General features: G+C 40.7%; 1 protein-coding gene across 1 annotated transcript in view; it reads left to right on the forward strand.

The window, feature by feature from the left end:
* Window positions 1-20,391, forward strand: part of LOC126481418 (uncharacterized protein C1orf112-like) — a 130,068-nt gene that overhangs the window by 62,055 nt on the left and 47,622 nt on the right. Inside the window, exons 7-9 of the mRNA XM_050105159.1 lie at window positions 181-323; window positions 2,676-2,802; window positions 7,705-7,882. Of these exons, the coding sequence (XP_049961116.1) occupies window positions 181-323; window positions 2,676-2,802; window positions 7,705-7,882 (448 nt within the window). The remainder of the gene's footprint in view (window positions 1-180; window positions 324-2,675; window positions 2,803-7,704; window positions 7,883-20,391) is intronic.

A 20,391-nucleotide genomic window follows, 5' to 3' on the forward strand; every position in this document is an offset into this window, starting at 1 on the left:
GCTATGAGAAGGTAATTAATCAGTTTTGTTAAATATTTTTATTTAAATTTGTTTGCATGTTTGTGCAGCAAAATTTGTGACTTGCAGCCATTACGTATAGTGATGTATATGTTATGATTTCAATTTTGTTTATAGCTTTCAGTGTGTGTGTACTAATTTAAGCACATCTGCTTTTTTCAGGAATATGACAAACCAGATATCATAAAAAACCTGAAGGTGACGTCATTTGAGCTGAAACTTATTTTGAAATTGTGTGAAAGCTACGCCGGTTACTTAAGTGACAGTTACACAGACTTGTTTCACCTTCTGATCACACTTCATAGGTCAGTTATTCCTTAAGTCCCTCTTACTGAAGAAAATCACAATAAAAGATTAACGCAGTTTCATTGTGGTTGTTGAATAGGTATATGTAGGGAGATGATGGAAATTGAGTAATAACTGCTTGAATAATTGGAAAAATTGATTGGAAAGAATAGTTGAAGGAAATTTGAAGGTAATTTATGAATCTGTACACAATCCTGGGTGAACATGGACTGATACCAATATCAACAGACCTTCAATATCAATACATTCAGGGTCAATATTCATAATTTGCATTATATACTGCTTCATGTTAATTCAGTTGTGTTTAGTTGTGATTGTGACAATGTCGATGCAGGATCACTCCTCAGAATATCGCGTAAATTCTCCTTGTCTGCTTCTAACCTTTTGATGCAAGATCTAGGCAGTGAGTGAAGTGATGAATAGATAGTAGTTGGCATCTTAAGTATGCAAATAAATTTTGCTTTTGTTATAACTTTATACAACACCCTTAATGTATGGTTGAAATACACATTTTTTAACAACGCTGGTACAATGGATCCAAGCATACATCTGTATGCTACCACTTATTAAAACAAAAGGGTGAAGATTCAGGGATTTATAAGTTGAAGACCGTATTTGTGATTTTGTTTCATACAAATATTTAACGATGTGTCAAAACATTATCCTTGCCACAAAACAACTTGTTAATTAATATTCATAAGTTTTTATTGCCTGCTGTATTCTTAAGGCTAGTGTTCTTACTTCATTACTGATATAACTTGAGATTAGGAAATTGATTGCAAAAATGACACCAAGCCCTTCAGTGTATTTCATTTCATTCATACGTAAAGGTACACCTGACAATGCATCAGGGACTTGTTCCTGAGAACCCTTTATGTAATTACTTTATATTTGGAGTTCTTGTAAAAACAAGGCCCACCTATTAGAAGGTTGTGTAATAACCTACTCTCCAGCAAGAATGCTAAAGCTTGATGATCGGTGTAAATAATTTCGTCCGCCCATGACTTGACCGTCCAGACAGTGGTTTTATCCTTTCTTTAGTGGCATAATGTCATTAATTTTACGCTCATGATAGCCATCATGTTGCATTCTATGCAGACCAACGACCGTAATGGTAATATAGCTTTTACTTTATAAATTTCTGTAACATTCCGTTACTAATATCGCATTCTACATGTAACATTAATTTTGACGAGATGTCTTTTAATTAAAATTTTAATGGTAACAGTAACTTATGCACATACCACTTACCCTTATCATGTACTGATCGACCTTTGTTGGGTCTCCCTGGTAACCTTAAAGCGACCAGGATGCTTTCCCCATAGATAGCCTCTTTGGCCCTAGTAAGACGAGTAGGTAGCCGCCGTTACTAGAGTGGTGTCTTTGTTATCATCTTTGCTTTGGTCGATAACGTACATGATAGAGGGCCACACTATTTAGGTCGCAGTAATTACCTTTTTGCACTATATTTTTATAAGCTATAAGATTTTAACTTATAAAACACGTTCTGTAGATGGCAATAATGACTTAATAGTAACTAACACGTTACTTTCTTAAGCGGCAGAAATGCAACTTATGTGATTGGCTATCCATGACGTTATGGCGGAGACTGTGGGCGGGGCTTCACGTATTTAATTAGCAGCTAGCGTCCTTCACATTGCAGTACACCACCAGCCACAAGCAAGAGGGTTGCCATGCGCCACCGCCTCCGGCAGACATCTATGATATATCAGTGTTCTTTACTGTTTTATCAATATACGATTTCATCCTTTATAGGTTTATAAGGATTCTCGTTCATTTTAGGTCTGAAGATCTTACAATAAGATTGAAACTGCTCGCCACATTTAAAAATTTATGCGATCAAGACTGCTTCCAGTTTAATTATTTTTTGGAATGTAATTTGAAAAAAAAAAAATCGTTAAGTTAAGGTGTTAATAATGGTTTGATTCAGATTTGGGCATATTCCTTCCATACATCCTTCAATACATCTTTGCACTCCACATTACGTGTATCATACAAAGATGTGTTTTTATGCACCAAATTGATTAGCTTCTCATGAGTCAAAACACAACCTGCCAACCATAGTCAAACACAGGTTCCTACACTAACAGAGTGCCACACAGTTCTTGTGAGAAGCAGTGATCTTTGTTCATGCAGGCTGCCTCCTCCCTGTTTGAAGACATAAAACATGAGCCAATTGATTGATAATTAAGGAGCAGAGAAACATTCTATAAGTTCACTTATACTATGGAAATTTTAATTCTGGAGATAACTTGGCTTTATTGATGGTTGTTCATATTTTTTCTTCTTTTCACAGTCTGCTGCCTTATGTATTGTTTTTGTTTTAACAGGCTCTCACCACATTTCCTGTTGTGGAAGAAAGTTCCCACTGGGATCACAGAAGAAATTGAGAGGTATCTTTCAATTGGTGCAGATCCCTTACTTAGCCATCTCCTTGAGGACCGTTGTTTTGTACAGGTAAAGATGGCCGTTATATCTTTATTTGGTCACGTTGCAAGAGTGGCAGTGTTTATAGCCTACAGTAATACCAATGGAATTACTTTTGTTGTTTAAAGGTAAATTGTTCATTTTGTACAGACATCCCAGAATTTGGTACATTCCCTTTGGGCACCACTAGTCAAGTCATAGTTTGAATTTCTTTTATTTCACGTCATGGTCACAAACTTGTAGGTTCTCAGGCTACCGGTTTCAGTCAGCAATGACTATCTTCAGATCTGTTTTATAAAAACATGTGCTAATATACTGGAGCCAAAGTGGCATAGTCAAAAGCTAAACATAAAATCAGTGCTAGCATCATCACACATACATAAATAATAGTATACACAAAAGTCATCTTGTCAACAGCTCTACTGTTCAAAACAGTTTGTGTTTAGCTTTTTATGATGCCTCTATGGCTCCAGTATATTAGGACATGTTTTATTAAACAGATCTGAAGATGGTCATTGCTGACCAAAACCGGTAGTTTGAGGACTTACAAATTTGTGACCATAGACATGAAATAAAGAAATTTATTCTACATTTTTGGGCCCCTGATCCATTTACGACCATGTTGCAGCTTGTGAAACCAAGTCTTAGTTGTATGATCGGGCAGCTTAGACTTGCCTGTTGATACTGCCAAGTTGCACTATGATGCGGAGTCCACATTCAACTTAGTAAGACAGTTCTAATGTTATAATGAGGTGAGAGCATACTGCAGGCAATAGGACTTTGCCTAGTAAAGCACAATGATATTTGACCAACTTCCATTATGTGGATAGCTTTATTTTTTATTGTAAAATGAAGATCAGATATGTTACAGTTGTTTTAAAATTCTGAAAAGCAAAACTGCCCTGCCGCATATTTGAATCTTGCCAATTACGTATCCAACCAGAATAATTCAGAGCATCCAAGTGAAATGGCCTGAAAGCTTTGACTTCAGAAAACTTGCTCTGTGACCAGTACCAGTCAACATCATATTGTGTGATGCTATAATTTGTAACACCATATATTTTATGACTAATAAAGTCTGTAGATAATGACGCTTATTTTGTTCATGGAGTTCTGTTGGAACAGTCACACATCATTTCTAAAATAATTTAGCATCAAGGATTGCTATAGAATGTCCATATCTCAACAACTAGATTATTTCAACTATGAACTATTTACAGTAAAGCCTTGATCAATCAGTCAGTTTATTTGACATCACTTCGTACATTTCAGTGGATTCACCATCATATGCAATAGATTTCAAAGTGGCACAAAGATTGAAACTTATTTTAAACGTACACAGACACAAAATTATGCTATTCGCAAGACGATAAAACATAGTATTCTGACTACAGTATCAGAGATTCACAATGATAATTGATCAACTCATACAAATCCCTGAGTTTAACAATTTGTAGGAACATGAAATGAAATTATATCTCATAGGTTCAGTCATAGGAAAAAACAGGCTGTGAACTTTGGTTCATTGGTAGGAGCTGAGGTACTGCAGTCAGTCTACAGAACAGATTGCTTCCAAATCACTTGTGCATCCTGTTTCAGAATATTGCTCAAGTGTGTGGGACCCATACTATACAGGAATGTAAAACATGTACAAAGAAGGGTGCCATGAATAACCTTGCAGTGGTTTTTTTATTATTATTATTATTTATTTTTTTTTTTTTTTTTTTTTTTTTTTTTTCCTCGCTCCTAGGGAAGCATCATGGAAGTGTTTGAAAAACTGAATTGACAGATTCTTGAAGATAGAAGCATATTATGCTGTGAAAGTCTACTTACAAAATTTGAAGAACCAGTATCACGTGAAGAATCTAGAGATGGCACTTAGCCTCCTATGCATCACTTCCACAGCGACCCCAAAGACAGACTACTTGTGTCATGCGCTTAAAGGCATTTAAGCAGTCGTTCTTCCCATGCTCCATGTGTAATTTGAATGGGAAGAAACCCTAACATGTGATAACATGCTCATTATCCTCTGCCACGCATTTCACTGTGGTTTGAAGACACTATTGTTGATGTAGATATACTTGTTTTATAGATTAAGAACAGTGTCCTATGTGGTCATTAAGTAGTGTATGTTAAGACTCGTTTGCAATATTCTTGTGTGCCAGTACTTTTTGTTCAAAGTTGTATTTGTTGAAATTCATTCATTTCTGGCATAGTTTTCTTGGTCTGCTTTATTCACAATGACATTTCTTGGAAGTCTGTGTGTACCTCTTGTCAAGTGTCAAATGTTACTGCCATGTGGCGAACACTGAACTTTGCTCCGGGTATAGCATTGCCCGAAGCCAGTTTACAGTTAGAAATGAACACACTTCATATGCTGTGAGCACGTTTTTGTTGTTCCAAGATGGCTGGTATGGTGCTGCCATTATATTATCTCATGTAACTTCTTATAAAATTGCTGTATTACATTACATGAATTCATAGCGTTTTATAAAAAGTTCCATTAAGATTAGATAATTGCATCATAAGACTTTTGAAACTGCTGTCGTGGAACAATAAAAGTGTGTTTGCTGTGTATAAAGTGTGTTCATTTCCAAACATACTGATCACCCCACAGAACAGCATGTGTAACTTACATTTAACCTTTGTTTTCCCTATTGGTTGGATATTACAGTGAAATATATTCTTTTATGTAATGTCTCATGGAAGTTGGACTTTTTAATGTCTTGTTTTTCTTTAAGTTGGTGTTAAGATCCTGTGGAATTTTGTTAACTTACTGATGTGTTATTCATGGTTACCTATTTTTTTGTGATATTTTGTTATTTCAATGCACCATAAATTCTCTGATGGGGAAACAAAATACTTTTTTTTATAATTGTTTGATTGCCAAACACAATGATCAGTGATCTCCACTAAGATCTCATGTCTCATGTAATCTTATTAACATACAGTGTTAGCTTTGTGTCCTAAATTAACTTAATATTTTATACAACCATAAACAAACAATTACCAACTACATTACCTTAATACAGAGAAATATAGCGTAACCAAAAGATAAGCTATTAATGATTATCATGTAATTTGGTGAAAATTCTTGTTGGCCCCCTCCCCCCTTTCCTCTTTTGAATGGATCTACAAGAGTGGTGCCCATTTATAAACATGAATTTGTGGCTTCAATGAACAGTGGAAATAATACATCAGTGTTTGCAGAATTGATGCCATTTTTAACTGACTACAAGATGAGATTTTTCTCAAATTCATTATTACAAAAATAAAGGGTCATCCCACATTAGCAGATAAAGCTTTATTGTTGAAGTTAACATTTTTATGTTATGTAGTAGCATAATACAGGGGGGTTGTCACATTTGCAGATGAAGCTTTGATAGTTGAAGTTACTCACAATTTAATTTGAGGATTTGAGAAGGATGGGATGGGATGCAGTGGCACCAGCATAGCCAGTTGTGGGAAGGGTAGTGGCAAGTGGGCAGCAAATTTTGTCATGCTGCCAAGCATGGGAATCCAAGCTTGTCTATGTTACTTTTCATGAACATCTGCAATGTTTTAACTGCAGTTCGCCTGCATCTTAATGTAGTCAAATCCGAATTGGCCTGAAAAATGGATGAATACTTAGCAATGGTTTACAGTTCTACAGAAGAGAAAGTAATTGTAATAAACATGTTCACACAGAACACCTGATACATGGCGTATTAAATGAAACACAAGGTTCAACAATGGTACTAGAGCAGCTACTGCTTGATAGCATTGTGATTTTCAAGGTTGGCAACAATTTCTGCTAATTGTGCTCTAATTAGCTGAGAGGATAACATTTTGTTATTATTCATTTTGCTTAGTGCAGAACAGTAAATTGTAGCAATTGATAATGAATGTAGATCACAGCCTTGAAACTGCTGATAAAATTATATCTAAGAGTTTTCAGTTCATAGTTGGTTCACGGATACAAGAAACTAATTTTTAAGTGCAGATGGTACAAACTACCATGCAACAGGAAGAAAACTTGATCTCACAAAAGTGAATGTTAATAGGTGATGTCAGATAAAGAATAAATTATAAATCACTGGTTCTACATGCAAGCTTTCTTGAGACCACATCAGGGAAGACTTCGTAATGTGGAGCACTAGATTGTTCAGTATATCCGAGAGAAATTGAATTAAGGGTTCCTGATTACTCAAAAATGCGGAAGTCAAAAGCAAGTACAGGCTGGTGCATAACAATGATGAAGAGGACGGGTCTTATTTTACAATGCAGAACACTGCTAGATAAAAGACTTCCTGTGGGATTTGACAAAAAAACTACTTGCATATCAACATCATCTAAGGTATCTAAGACAACACCAGTCCTGGAAACACCAGGACTGTTTACAATAAATGGTGTTAACTTTTTTAGGCAGATCTTAAGCTACTTTATCTCAGAAAATCAGTTTGCACATTAATTAAAAATTAATTTTTGTCAGAATACCTTAACAATAGAAATTTCTCAAGGAACCTCTTCAAGAAAATGTCTCTTGTTATATTCAGGGTAATTCTATTGTCAGGTAAACACTTTAAATAGCTATTGATGTTACCATTTTCTCCATTTTCCATCCAACCGAGTATGCCAGTGCCCACAATTTTAATGCAAATTAATGGACTTGAATTTCATGACCATTGCAGCTCCTCATGTAGATCATCTACACCAATGATGTTCACCAGGGCTATTGTATTCAGTCTACAAGATAGATATTTGAACTTTCTGTGTAGATATGTATCTAAAGCAAACTACAATAAATGATTTATTTCCATATACTGCTATTTTATCCAGGGATCTGTTTATAGTTAACAACTGAAATTTATTTTACTCCTTGTATATATTACGCTCAATATAGATAGGTATTACTCTTTTAAAAGAGATCAAAGAGGTTTGTTTCGTTTACAGGAATTCTTTGTGCAAATTGAGACAGTAAGTGAAGATGCAGATTTACCTGGCTTTATTGGCTTGTCAGTCGGAATAATGAAGAAGCTCACTCATTGTGAACATAGTACAAGGACATTATGGCTAAGTGAGGATAGTGGTAACAATCTACTCCGTGTCATTTTTAGCAAATTGGAGACATGTAAGTATTCTGCGTGAAACAAGCTACAAACAATGTATTCTACATATTACTAAGTTACCCATATTTGCTCAAAGAGCTTCATGTCAGACTTGAAAATTAACACTTTCTATGTAAATGTTTTTACTTGTGTGCTAGAGCTTTAAGTAAACTTAATTTTTCATGGAATATTTAATAAATAGTGTTCAAACACAAAATATGGATATTGTTAGAGTTCTCCACACAAAACAAAGCAAGGACAAGGGTGCATGCAAATTGACACATTTCTGGTAATATAATGGGTGTTCAAAAAGAAACGAGCCAGAGGCATAATTACAGAAACCAGTACCTGTATGTTGGAAGTATTGACTCTGGTTGTTGAGACACTTGTCCCATTGTGACATAAGGCAGTGAATGGCTGTCTCATAAAATTCCTGGGGCTGCAATGTTAACCAGTTCCGCAGATACTGCTGGACTTTGTCATCCTAGGTGAATCATTTGTCCCTCAGAGCCTTTTTAAGGGGACCAAAAATGATGTAATGACAGGGGTTCAAAATGGCTCTGAGCACTATGCGACTTAACTTCTGAGGTCATCAGTCGCCTAGAACTTAGAACTAATTAAACCTAACTAACCTAAGGACATCACACACATCCATGCCCGAGGCAGGATTGGAACCTGCAACCATAGCAGTTGCTCGGCTCCAGACTGTAGCACCTAGAACCGCACGGCCACTCCGGCCGGCTAATGACAGGGGAGAGAGATCGGGACTGTGTGGAGGGTGGCCAAGAACCTCCCATTTGAATTTCTGCAGGAGTGCCATGACTGTGTTGGCCATATGAGACTTTGCTTTGTTGTGGAACAGAATGACCCCCTCGGTGAAATTGCGTGGTCGTTTTGATTTGATTGCTTGGTGAAGGTTGGTCAAGGTTTGCGAGTAACACTGGGCATTCACGGTTGTCCCTTACTGCAGGAAGTGAATCAGAAGGGGGCCATCTTGGTAAAAGAAGAATGTCAAAACTGGCAGTGTTGAACGATTGATGCATGCTGCTGTTAGCTCTGTATAGTCACATGACGTGCACGCGTGCCCTCTAGCGACGAGCTGTGAACTTCCAAACTCTGGTTGGAACCACACCTCATTACACAAGCCACGATATTACTCTCCTCTGTTGCCAGTTTACGCATTCCAGACTCTGGCTTGTTTCTTTTTGAATGCCCCTTATACGAAACTAGTTGTGAACAAATAAAATTAATACAGCGAAATGGAAAAGTGTCACCTGTTAATATATTTAGCAGTGAAAGCATTCAGGTCGTGACTGCTTCACAATAGTCCAAGCAGTTACCTATCACTGACTTAATGTACTACATAGCTCTAAATATCAGCTCCTATCAATACTGATGCAAGAAGCTGTCAGAGTGGACCATACGGTCATAAGATGATAATTCAGCAAATATCTGTGGTGGAATAGGCCAATGACAGCAGAAATATGATGTACAGGAACCATTGCACAGCTTCACCATTTAGACATCTATATGAGGCCGATCAGATGTATATAGCATCTTATGGTCAAATATGAGGGTTGCCCAGCAAATAATGCAAAACTTTTTTTCTCGGCCACAAACAATGCTACAAATGTGAAACATTACATATGTATTATTTGAAGTCTCCTGAGTAAGCGTGCCAAGTTTGCATCACTTCTGTCAGATAGTGTAGCTGCAGAATAGTTTCAAAATGGCATCTGTAGGTGTGTTCATTACAAGCAATGTGCCATCATTGAATTTCTCATTGCAGAGATAGAGATTGTGGGGAATACTCACACTTGTGCAATGTCTATGGAGCTGCTGTCGACGGAAGTACTGTTAGTAGCTGGGCACAAAGGTGAGGTCATCAGAAGGCAGTCCGGCAGAGCTATATGATTTGTAACAGTTGGGGAGACCATCCATGGCTGTCACACCAGCATGTTGCAGTGAGCTGCTGATGTCAGTCATGAGGACAGACACATTATGACTCTGGAGTTGGCACTGCATCTGTCTATCAGCAAAGGAAGTTCACATAGTGAAGCACTGGCTCCACCACCAGGACAAAGATTGGTACCGACAGGGCACACATGCCCTTCTTTCACACTGGAGGTAGGCTGTAGAACAGGATGGAGATTGCGTAGAAAAATAGGGGTGTAGAGAGAATGCCATCCTTGCGTATGTGTAATTCTCATTATGGTCAATGAAGAATTGTCGAAGAAAAAAAAAGTGTTACATTACTTTCTGGGCAACCCTAGTATTACAGTCTAGGCTGAGCAGGAGTAGATTGCTCTTTGTTAATTAACTCTCTATTTGCTCATAAATAACTGATGCATTTTTGCTCCTGTAAGCCTACTGATCTGTGATATACAATATTACTATCAATAGTTTAACAATTTTATTATATTTGTTCATTGAGTGTGGTATTTCAAAATTATTGAAGCTTTACATATTAAGGTATCAGCCATTTCAAAATTCAAAATGGTTACAAAACCACTTCACGGGAATTGTTAGATTATATGAGGTGTACTTTGAATTCCATAGCTTAATAGTGAGGATATCTTCAAGTATGTAAAACATCTCAAAAAAGAAGAATACATAATACATATTTACAAGAAAAGGCTACATATCTTTCCACAGATCCAAAGTAAAATGGTTCTCATGGATTTGGAATACATAACAAAAAACATAAACATATTTTAAGTTAAAAGGTAATAACAAAATTGTCACAAAATATGTATATGTACAATATGTTGAGGCCCATATGATAATTCTTAGGCTGTTGTAACCACTCAATGTCAAGCAGAAAAACAGTTTACAACACTTATTTACAATGATCATGGTATAAAGCATAACATAAAAACACACCAACACTGATAGAGCAATTGTATTTTCCAGTCACAAATGCAAGGTTCAACAAATACAATGTTCAGGGTGCCATATGACAAGACAGTTACAAACAGTTCAATAATTAAGTGAATTGCACGTGGAGCCAAAGCTGAATGAGAGGGAGTATTGCATGGTGAATGCTTATATAGATGTGTGTGGCAATTGGCACTGAATTCACCTGCACAGTTGTCCTGCACTGATACTCAGCCACCATTTCTTCTCCTAGTGGCCACTGACAGAGACGTTGACTGGTGCCCAATGCTTAGGTAGTAGTTTGGTGGGATACCACACTCCTTTGTCCATGGAGGAGTGATGAGCTGTCTCTCGACGTATTGACCCCTGCCCAGCCAGAAAACCCTTTAGTGCATCGAAGCAGGCCGACGTCATTGGGGGTGTCGGGCAGCCTGTCCAGCTTCACCAGCTCCAGGTTGTTTGCAGACAGCAGTGTACAGCTAGAAGATCACCTCGTGGCAGCACAGTCAGCAATGCTGTGTCTCTGACACAGATAAATGTGGCCACACCATGTCTACGTTAGCTCCTGGCACAGAAGGAAACGGTAGTGGCAGGAGTGGCACCGGTGGGGCTGGTACTGCAACAAGCTCATCTTCTGACATCTGGTCCATCTCATGCGGCCTACAAACGAGGAAAATGAGAGCAGACCACGGGCGTCACACAGGGCGGAGAGCCTGAAGACAGGAAGAGTTTGAGAGCAGGAGGAGAGAGGGCAGAGGGTGCGATGGAGAAGAAATAAGGGTCAGCAGTGACGTCACAGTGGCCAACTGCTACAGGGTCAGCTGGTGAGTCGCCTACTCCAGGCACAGCTGATTTTGGTGATGCATCACTGTCCTGTCCCCAGTGGCCAGGATGTGCACACAGTGGCCCCACTGCTGCCTTACGACTGCTGAAATCCATCTGTCCTGGCGTCTGAACACCTGCATCCACATGTGGGCACCCGGGAAAAGTGAGGTGGGGCCATCCATAATGCCAACTCGTGTGATGGCAGCATGAGGTGGAACAATGTGCAGGGCTGATGATTATAGAGGAGCTCTGCCGGACTTTTCTCCCCTATTGGTGGTGACCTTTATGAACTCGAGAAAAACAATATAAGAGCCTCAACACTTTACTGGGGTTGGGAAGGCGGTAACATCAAGTGGTGAACATTTTCGTAGCGGCATAACTCATTGAAAACTTGGGAACAGAATTGCAGTCCACTATCTTACACCAGCATTAGAAGAAGACATACAATAGTGAAGAATCTACCAATTGCTCCTGCACTCCTGGACTGACAGTTGACCATGTACAGAAAGTTTGTGTATACATCAATGACAGTCAGCCATGTCATATCCAAGAAGAGTCCTACGAAGTCGTCGTGAACCCACTCCTACTGGTGGAAGGACATCGACCAAAAAGAGAACATCTGGCAGGATGCCGCCTGCTGTTTGCATCGAGAAAAGCTGCAAACAAGATGCTCGACCTGTCGGTATATACCCGGCCAGTATATATGGCGCTGAGCAAGCAGTTTAATGCGAGAGACTCCCCAGTGACCTTTGTGCAGAAGACATAGTATTGTTGGGGCAAAGGTTTCATTGGGACCATCCAGGGAGGCCCTGCTCAGCAGCGAGGTGGATAACACCATTCACCATGATGTGCTGGTGGCAAAGGTGAAAATAGTTGCGCATCAAGTCCCAACCGGAAATACCATCTGGCCAACCCTGTTGAATGTACTGTTGCACCTGTTGTAAGATGTAATCTTTCACCACTGCCGCAGCCACATGGGTCACCATAATAATTGCATCCTGTATTATCAGGCTAAGGCATATGATTCCTTATGTACAGGAGCCACAAACCGCCATTTCGTACTGAGTTCCTGCATTTCAACCTCCCATGGTATGATTGGTTAGGTTGTTTATGACACTGATAAAACTCCACATTGGCAGCAATGGTGTGGCACTGGCATTGTAAATAATTGGTTAACAAAGCACAAATTTCATCATAGCTCAGGTATAGCGATTCCATGAGACTGACCAATTTGCACAAAAGCTGGTATGTACTGAGTGAGATCCATGACAGGAGAAGTGATTTGACCACATCTGAATCCATTACGTGGAATGTGCCAAAATGCTGCCAGAGGTGCTTCTTATATGCCGCCAACTCTTCCATTGTCTTTTCGAAAGGCGGGAACGGTAGCCGAGTCACAGCTGACTGCCAGGAGAACAATGCAGACAACCAGCCTTCCTGACAGTTCTGTCACTCTAACTCCAAGGCTTCTAGATGTTTCTGTTGTTGTAACTGCTATTTCAAAAACTGTTGGAGCACAACCACCATCAACACACCTGATAAAGCAGCCTGGAGCGGAGGGTCCATGGTTGCAAATATAAAATGCCCAAGATTGTTGACAGATATGTTGTAACGCATAACATAAAAATGCACTATCACTGCAGGAACAAGTGTACACAGGTCTGTATTTTCTGATCACAAAGACAAGGTTTAACAACAAGTATAATGTTCAGGGTGCCACATGGCAAAACAATTACAAACAGTCCCATAACAAAGTGAATTGCATGTGGAGCCAGAGATGAATGAGAGCAATGCTGGGTAGTGATTGCCTACATAGACGCATGTGGCAGGTGGCACTGAATGCGCTTGTGCAATCATCGTGCTCTGTCGCTTGACCATTATGTCTCCTAGTGGCTACTGCCACAGACCTTGCTCAGTGCTTAGGTGGTACTCTTGTGGATTACACACATTATTCCATTGAAGATGTACAGAAGTCAGATTTTATATAAGATGTATATTTTTGGTGTTGTTAATAATGTATACATCTATTAGTGGTACTAAGAAATTCCACAATGAAGTAGAAGCAGCAAGCTGCCACAGATGCGCATCTGTAAAAAAAAGCTCAGAATATATTCCTTTCTTGTAGTGCAAGCCTGGCCAAGCACCACCTGTGAGCATTCCAGCCATGCTCTTGTCTAGTGCTCTGAGCACAGAAGTAAGTGGGGCTGAAGGGAGAGGAGGGAAAGGAAAATGAAGGCTGCAGGCCAACGCCACTAAAGCATAATAATCACCTTGTCAAATGCCAAGCATTTTGCTAGTGGTAGTACTTGTGCTAACTTAGGTTCATGTTCTGCATTCGGAATACTATGGCTTCTGTGCATTTATCTGCAAAAAGAAAAAGTTGAGAAACCACATTATTCAGTGCATAATGGGAATCGCTTTACTTTCCTGTAGTTTGGAGGCGATGCAAAGTGCTTAATATGCCATCATACTATTATGAGCTGCAAAAGCAGTCCTTGAAATGTCATTACAACACTAGCCACAAAGACAATATGAATGCTAGCTGAACTGAAATCGGCTATTAGGAAAAAAATTGAGTTCAGTAAGTGTCTTAATGCAAGGGGATTATCATTTGGTAACAGATGCTATCGAAGAAAAATTAATCTTATGAAAAAATTGGCTTCTAGTGTATGACATGGAACATTTTCCGGAACTCAGAGCAGTCATTTGTGGACATGACTGACAACATTTCAGTAATTGAAACATTTCTTGGACTTTGCACAGCTGAACACTGATTTCAATGTGTTCGTTAGAGTGTTCTCTGTTTGTGCAGTCGAGCCATCTACAAATTTTTGTAAAATGTTACTACAAGAGCAGTATCCTCGACTGAGTAGACAAGCTGCTAAAGTTGTTTCAGTGTTTGGTTCAGCACACGAATCCGAACCACCTCCCTCCTCCACTCCTGTGAATTGACTAAATTGTTCCAACAATTGTGTTTAACAGACTTTAATCTGTATAACTCCACAAGTCTGACTGTGTCACCAACTATAGATCCATTTATAATACATATTCTAAATTGAAGTGTTTCTAAATTTATAAACAACAAAGTTTAACTGGAATGAGATTTTCACTCTGCAGCGGAGTGTTTGCTGATATGAAACTTCCTGGCAGATTAAAACTGTGTGCCCGACCGAGACTCGAACTCGGGACCTTTGCCTTTCGCGGGCAAGTGCTCTACCATCTGAGCTACCGAAGCACGACTCACGCCCGGTACTCACAGCTTTACTTCTGCCAGTACCTCGTCTCCTACCTTCCAAACTTTACAGAAGCTCTCCTGCGAACCTTGCAGAACTAGCACTCCTGAAAGAAAGGATATTGCGGAGACATGGCTTAGCCACAGCCTGGGGGATGTTTCCAGAATGAGATTTTCACTCTGCAGCGGAGTGTGCGCTGATATGAAACTTCCTGGCACACAGTTTTAATCTGCCAGGAAGTTTCATATCAGCGCACACTCCGCTGCAGAGTGAAAATCTCATTCTGGAAACATCCCCCAGGCTGTGGCTAAGCCATGTCTCCGCAATATCCTTTCTTTCAGGAGTGCTAGTTCTGCAAGGTTCGCAGGAGAGCTTCTGTAAAGTTTGGAAGGTAGGAGACGAGGTACTGGCAGAAGTAAAGCTGTGAGTACCGAGTGTGAGTCGTGCTTCGGTGGCTCAGATGGTAGTGCACTTGCCCGCGAAAGGCAAAGGTCCCGAGTTCGAGTCTCGGTCGGGCACACAGTTTTAATCTGCCAGGAAGTTTCAACAAAGTTTAACTGCCTGTATGTACAGCTTTGTAGTTCCGCTCACCGTGTTAGTACTATTGACTGTACTTAATTAATTAACTAATAAAGTTATTGTCTTGGAAGAAAAAAGTTGAAAATAAACACTGGTGATAAAACCCTCCTTATAAAAATACACAGTAATATTCACCTCCTAGAAGTAGTCGCACTGTGTTACAAACATGTCTTCCTAAGTTTCTTATGCGTGTTGCCTTTAGCATATAGCTTTCCCAGTCACACACCTGTTTGGGAAACCTCAGTGGTGGGAGGAAGCCGGAGGGATCGGCAGACTTGGCTGTGATTTCAGAGCATGAGCAGGCTCCAGGAGCGCAGATGTTGGCACGGCCCGTTGTGGTGAATTTAATAGTCATACAAGAAGATCAGTTTATTAAGGGACTTCCTGAACTTTCCTGGAATATACTGAACAATTTCTGTGGCTCAAAAACTATTTACAAGAGCAGGTTCCCCGTGCGTTTTGCAGCACTGTATAGAACTCAGTTCATATAGCAGCAATATTCATTTCAGCATATTGTTTGTTCCACAGAACTTACGTTTTCACTCTTGGTGAATCTTGACTTTTCTGCTTTCATGATTGGCAATGATGCACAATTGAGTTTCAGGTATTAAAACGAGTACTAAAGACCAATTCCACACTAAGTTTACATTATGATGTCTGTGAAAAAAAAAATATTATTGGGAATCACATTCAGAAATCTACATTTAATATATCTCTCTCTCTGGATTAACACGTCACTAATCTGAAACCAAAACATGAAACTTTTTCTTGGCTGTGGATGTTCCCCAAATTAGACAGTTTTTGTGTCATAATGCTAGACACAACCAATAATGTGGCCACTTAGAACAAAAGTTTATTTACCCACATGCAGCTAAATGACAAACATAGAAACAGTACAGTAAGCAGTAGAACACAATTTGAGAAGTGGCGTGGCTGTGCTGTCTCTTTATAGAGAAAGGCTCCAGTAAGCAGTGCAGTGGATGTCATGCCGTGCGCACTGGTCTTGTGACATACTGCAGGCGGCCTTTGGTGGTGGCCACCTGTTTACAGCTGTCATTGGTAGGCTATTTGAAGTGTAGTGAACTGGCAGGCTGGTGCTGCAGCATGTATCGAGGTGTTGAGTACAGAATTGTAGCACTGCTACCATCTTGGGGAAATGGCACTCCTCTAATGCAGGTGTGACTGATGACGCATCCATGACCTCTGTGGCAGATGCCACAGATGATGACAGTGACAGCAGAAAGAGATTCCATCCTGGAATTGGAGAGTAGCGGCAGAGGTCGCACATCCAAGGACACATCTACCTCCTCAACATTGTAGCATTACACTGAAGGTGAAGGCACTGGCCACTCAGTTGAGAGCTGGGGATGCCGATGTTGGAGAACCTGACGCTGGCGGCCCAGATGGTGATGTAAGCGCAGTTGGTGGCGAAGCATCGCAGGAAGGGCCCGCAATGTGCACTGGGGTGCCGGACTCCAGAGGAGAGGCAGGAGGGAAATGCCAGCAACACACTTTGGGGCACCAGATACCAGAGGAGAGGCAGAAGGTGGCAACATCTGGAAGGAAGGTGAGTCTGCCCACACAGCAGGAACACCCTGTAAGGCCAAGACAGGTGCTGAGGGGGGATTTGAACGCAGCAGCTGTGGACTCGCGGCCCACACCATAGTATGAGGACCCAGCTGAGAATGGTGGCAAGCCACCAGCCTCTCACTGGTGTGCATCATACAGAGGAGGTGGCCCAGCAGCTGTGGACCATAGCCGGAATCCACTTGCAGCTGCAGCTGAACCCTCAATCCCAGACCATGGAGCCATTTGTGAACAGCGATGAGGCCCGTACTGACTGACATTGGTGGGGCGGCATTAGCAGTTGCATGAGGGTACATGGCTGGCAACCGTGGAGTATCTTGGCCCGACTCCGCTTCCGGTGTAAACCTGTAGAAACTCAAGAAGCATGTTAAGGCATTGTCCATGGAATAGTCTACAAAGTACTTTTTTCTTTTTAACCATGAACATGCAGATGAGCCATTGGATTGGGAGGTAGAAAGTAGGAGCAGTCTTGTGGCAAATTCCTTGAAGAGTGTAGAAATCACAGACAGGTTGAGACACAAACTGTGAACTGTTATCTGTCACAAGCATATAAGGCAATCCTACAACAGAAAGTTTTTTTAAGAGGAACTGTAGCCAAGGCTGATGTGGCAGGACAGTGGATAACATATGGAAATTTATGGAAAGCATCAATAACCAACAACTGGTAAGAATTTAGAAAGAATCCTGTAAAATCAACATGGACACATTCACACAGGCACTGCGGTGAGGGCCATGGAGAGAGCATTGCCTGTAGAACCGCCTTTTGTATAGCACCCTGTGAGCAGACCGTGACAAGATGCATGGTTTCAAGCTTTGCGGCGGGGTAGTCAGGATCACAAGCTAGGGCGAAAACTCATTCATAGCTAAGAGAACAATTGCATCAAACTCTGAAAGGTGGTGACAAAGGGCGAAATAGTTACGTAGAGGATCAGAAGCCCAGACCAAATGCCTATCTGGCCAACCATACTGAATGAGGTGAACATCTTGGTGCAAAACCAGATCGGCAGTAATAGCAGCTGTGATCCAGGAGCCTTTACTGCGAAACCCTTCCATTGCATGTTATGCCTCAACGTCTAAGTGAAAACAAAGGAGCTCGTCCTGATCAAAAGTAAGATCTGGCTCCATTGGAAGCTGGGACAGCGTATTCATGTTGGCCTGCTGCACAGTAGGCCAAAAATGTATTTCATGTTCAAATAAAATTTGGGCTTGCAGCCAGTTGATGTTGAATTCATTGCACAATATTTCGACTGGGTGCCTGTCAGTCATCTCCAGATGAGCCATCGAAGGCCCAACTTCTCAAGTTATTGATGCACTACTAATGTAGTGTCCCTTGTCCATTATCCTCATTACTCGTGGGATTTCACCAATTCCTGTAAGAGTTTGACCCTGGTCTGCACTGAAGAGGTCATTGGCCATCGCTTAATTTTTTTAATTCTGCAGCTATTAGGAATTAAGACACAAAGAAATTACAGACATTGGCTGTGAGCAGGCATTGATTGAAATCAATGGGAAGGTGTGCTAGATTAGCCCGTGCAGTTGCAGTGATCACTGTGTCCGGATGGCTCAATAGTCAGAGCACCTATCTAGTAAGCAGGAGACACGGGTTCAAATCCTAGTCTGGCACAAATTTTTCAACTTTCCCCATTGATCGCAATCAATGCCCACTTGCAGCCACTGTCTGTAATTCCTCTGTGTCTTAATTCATAATTGCCGCTGGATCAAAATGGTGTCCGTTCTTTCGGATATGTCTGAAAGAAAAGATACTGGCAGAAGTAAAGCTGTGAGGATGGGGCGTGAGTCGTGCTTGGGTAGCTCAGATGGTAGCACTTGCTTGCGAAAGGCAAAGGTTCTGAGTTCGAATCTCTGTCCAGCACACAGTTTTAATCTGCCAGGAAGTTTCATATCATAGGTACAGTTACGACTTATGCTTTTTTACATAGTTATACCTTTTTCTGTAAGAGCTATCTTGGATTCCTAGGAAAAATTGTAAATTGATATAAGTAAATGGGAACAAGTTATGTAAGGTGGCACAACTGCCAGTGTAGCATGACTAGTAATATTGCACTTGTTTTACATGGCTGTAATTCTGGACGGTGTTTTAGCTGAAATGATGTTTGGGGGTCAAGGAGTTTTAATTAGATAAGACAATCTGGGATGGTTACCATATACTACTGATAACAGTGATATATGTTGTTCACAAATTGTTTGAAATTCCTGTATGGCTCTTATGCATTTGCTCCCATTATGGAAATGGCAATGCACGAGCACCTCCTGTTCTTCAAAAATAAGTGGTAGATGCCTCAACTGATATTTTTGCATTTTGTAAATTATCACACACTGAAGCACAGGAGAAACTGGTATAGGCATCCATATTCAAATACAGAGATATGTAAACAGGCAGAATACGGTGTTGCGGTCAGCAACGGGTATATAAGACAACAAGTGTCTGGCGCAGTTGTTAGATCAGTTACTGCTGCTACAATGGTTATCAAGATTTAAGTGAGTTTGAACGTGGTGTGATAGTCAGCGCACGAGCGATGGGACACAGCATCTCCAAGGTAGCGATGAAGTGGGGATTTTCCTGTACAACCATTTCACGTGTGCCCGTGAATATCAGGAATCCGTTAAAACATCAAATCTCCAACATTGCTATGACTGGAAAAATATTCTGGAAGGACGGGACCAGCGACGACTGAAGAGAATTGTTCAGCGTGACAGGAGTGCAATCCTTCCACAAATTGCTGCAGATTTCAGTGCTGCGCCATCAACAAGTGTCAGCATGCGAACCATTCAGCGAAACGTCATCAGTATGGGCTTCATGCCTTGCCTGGTCCTGTCAACACTGATATTGGACTGTTGATGACTGGAAACTTGTTGCCTGGTCAGACAAGCCTCATTTCAAATTGCATCGAGCAGATGGAGGTGTACAGGTATGGAGACAACCTCATGAATCTATACACCATGCATGTCAGCAGGGGACTGTTCAAGCTGGTGGAGGATCTGTAATTGTGTGAGGCGTGTGCAGTTGGAGTGATATGTAACCCTGATACATCTAGATACGGCTCTGACAGGTGACATGTACATAGGCATCCTGTCTGCTTATCTGCATCCAATCATGTCCATTGTGCATTCCGACGCACTTGAGCAATTCTAGCAGAACAATGCAACACCCCACACATCCAGAATTGCTACAGAATGGCTCCAGGCACTTCTGAGTTTAAACACTTCTGCTGGCCACCAAACTTCCCAGACATGAACATTATTGAACATATCTGGGATGCCTTGCAATGTTCTGTTCAGAAGAGATCTGCACCCCCTCGTACTCTTATGCATCTGTGGACAGCCCTGCAGGATTCATGGTGTCTGTTCCCTTCAGTACTAATTCAGACATTAGTCAAGTCCAGGCCACGTTGTGTTGTGGCACTTCTGCG

This window comes from Schistocerca serialis, chromosome 5, assembly GCF_023864345.2.
Source record: "Schistocerca serialis cubense isolate TAMUIC-IGC-003099 chromosome 5, iqSchSeri2.2, whole genome shotgun sequence".
Taxonomy (NCBI): Eukaryota; Metazoa; Arthropoda; class Insecta; order Orthoptera; family Acrididae; genus Schistocerca; species Schistocerca serialis.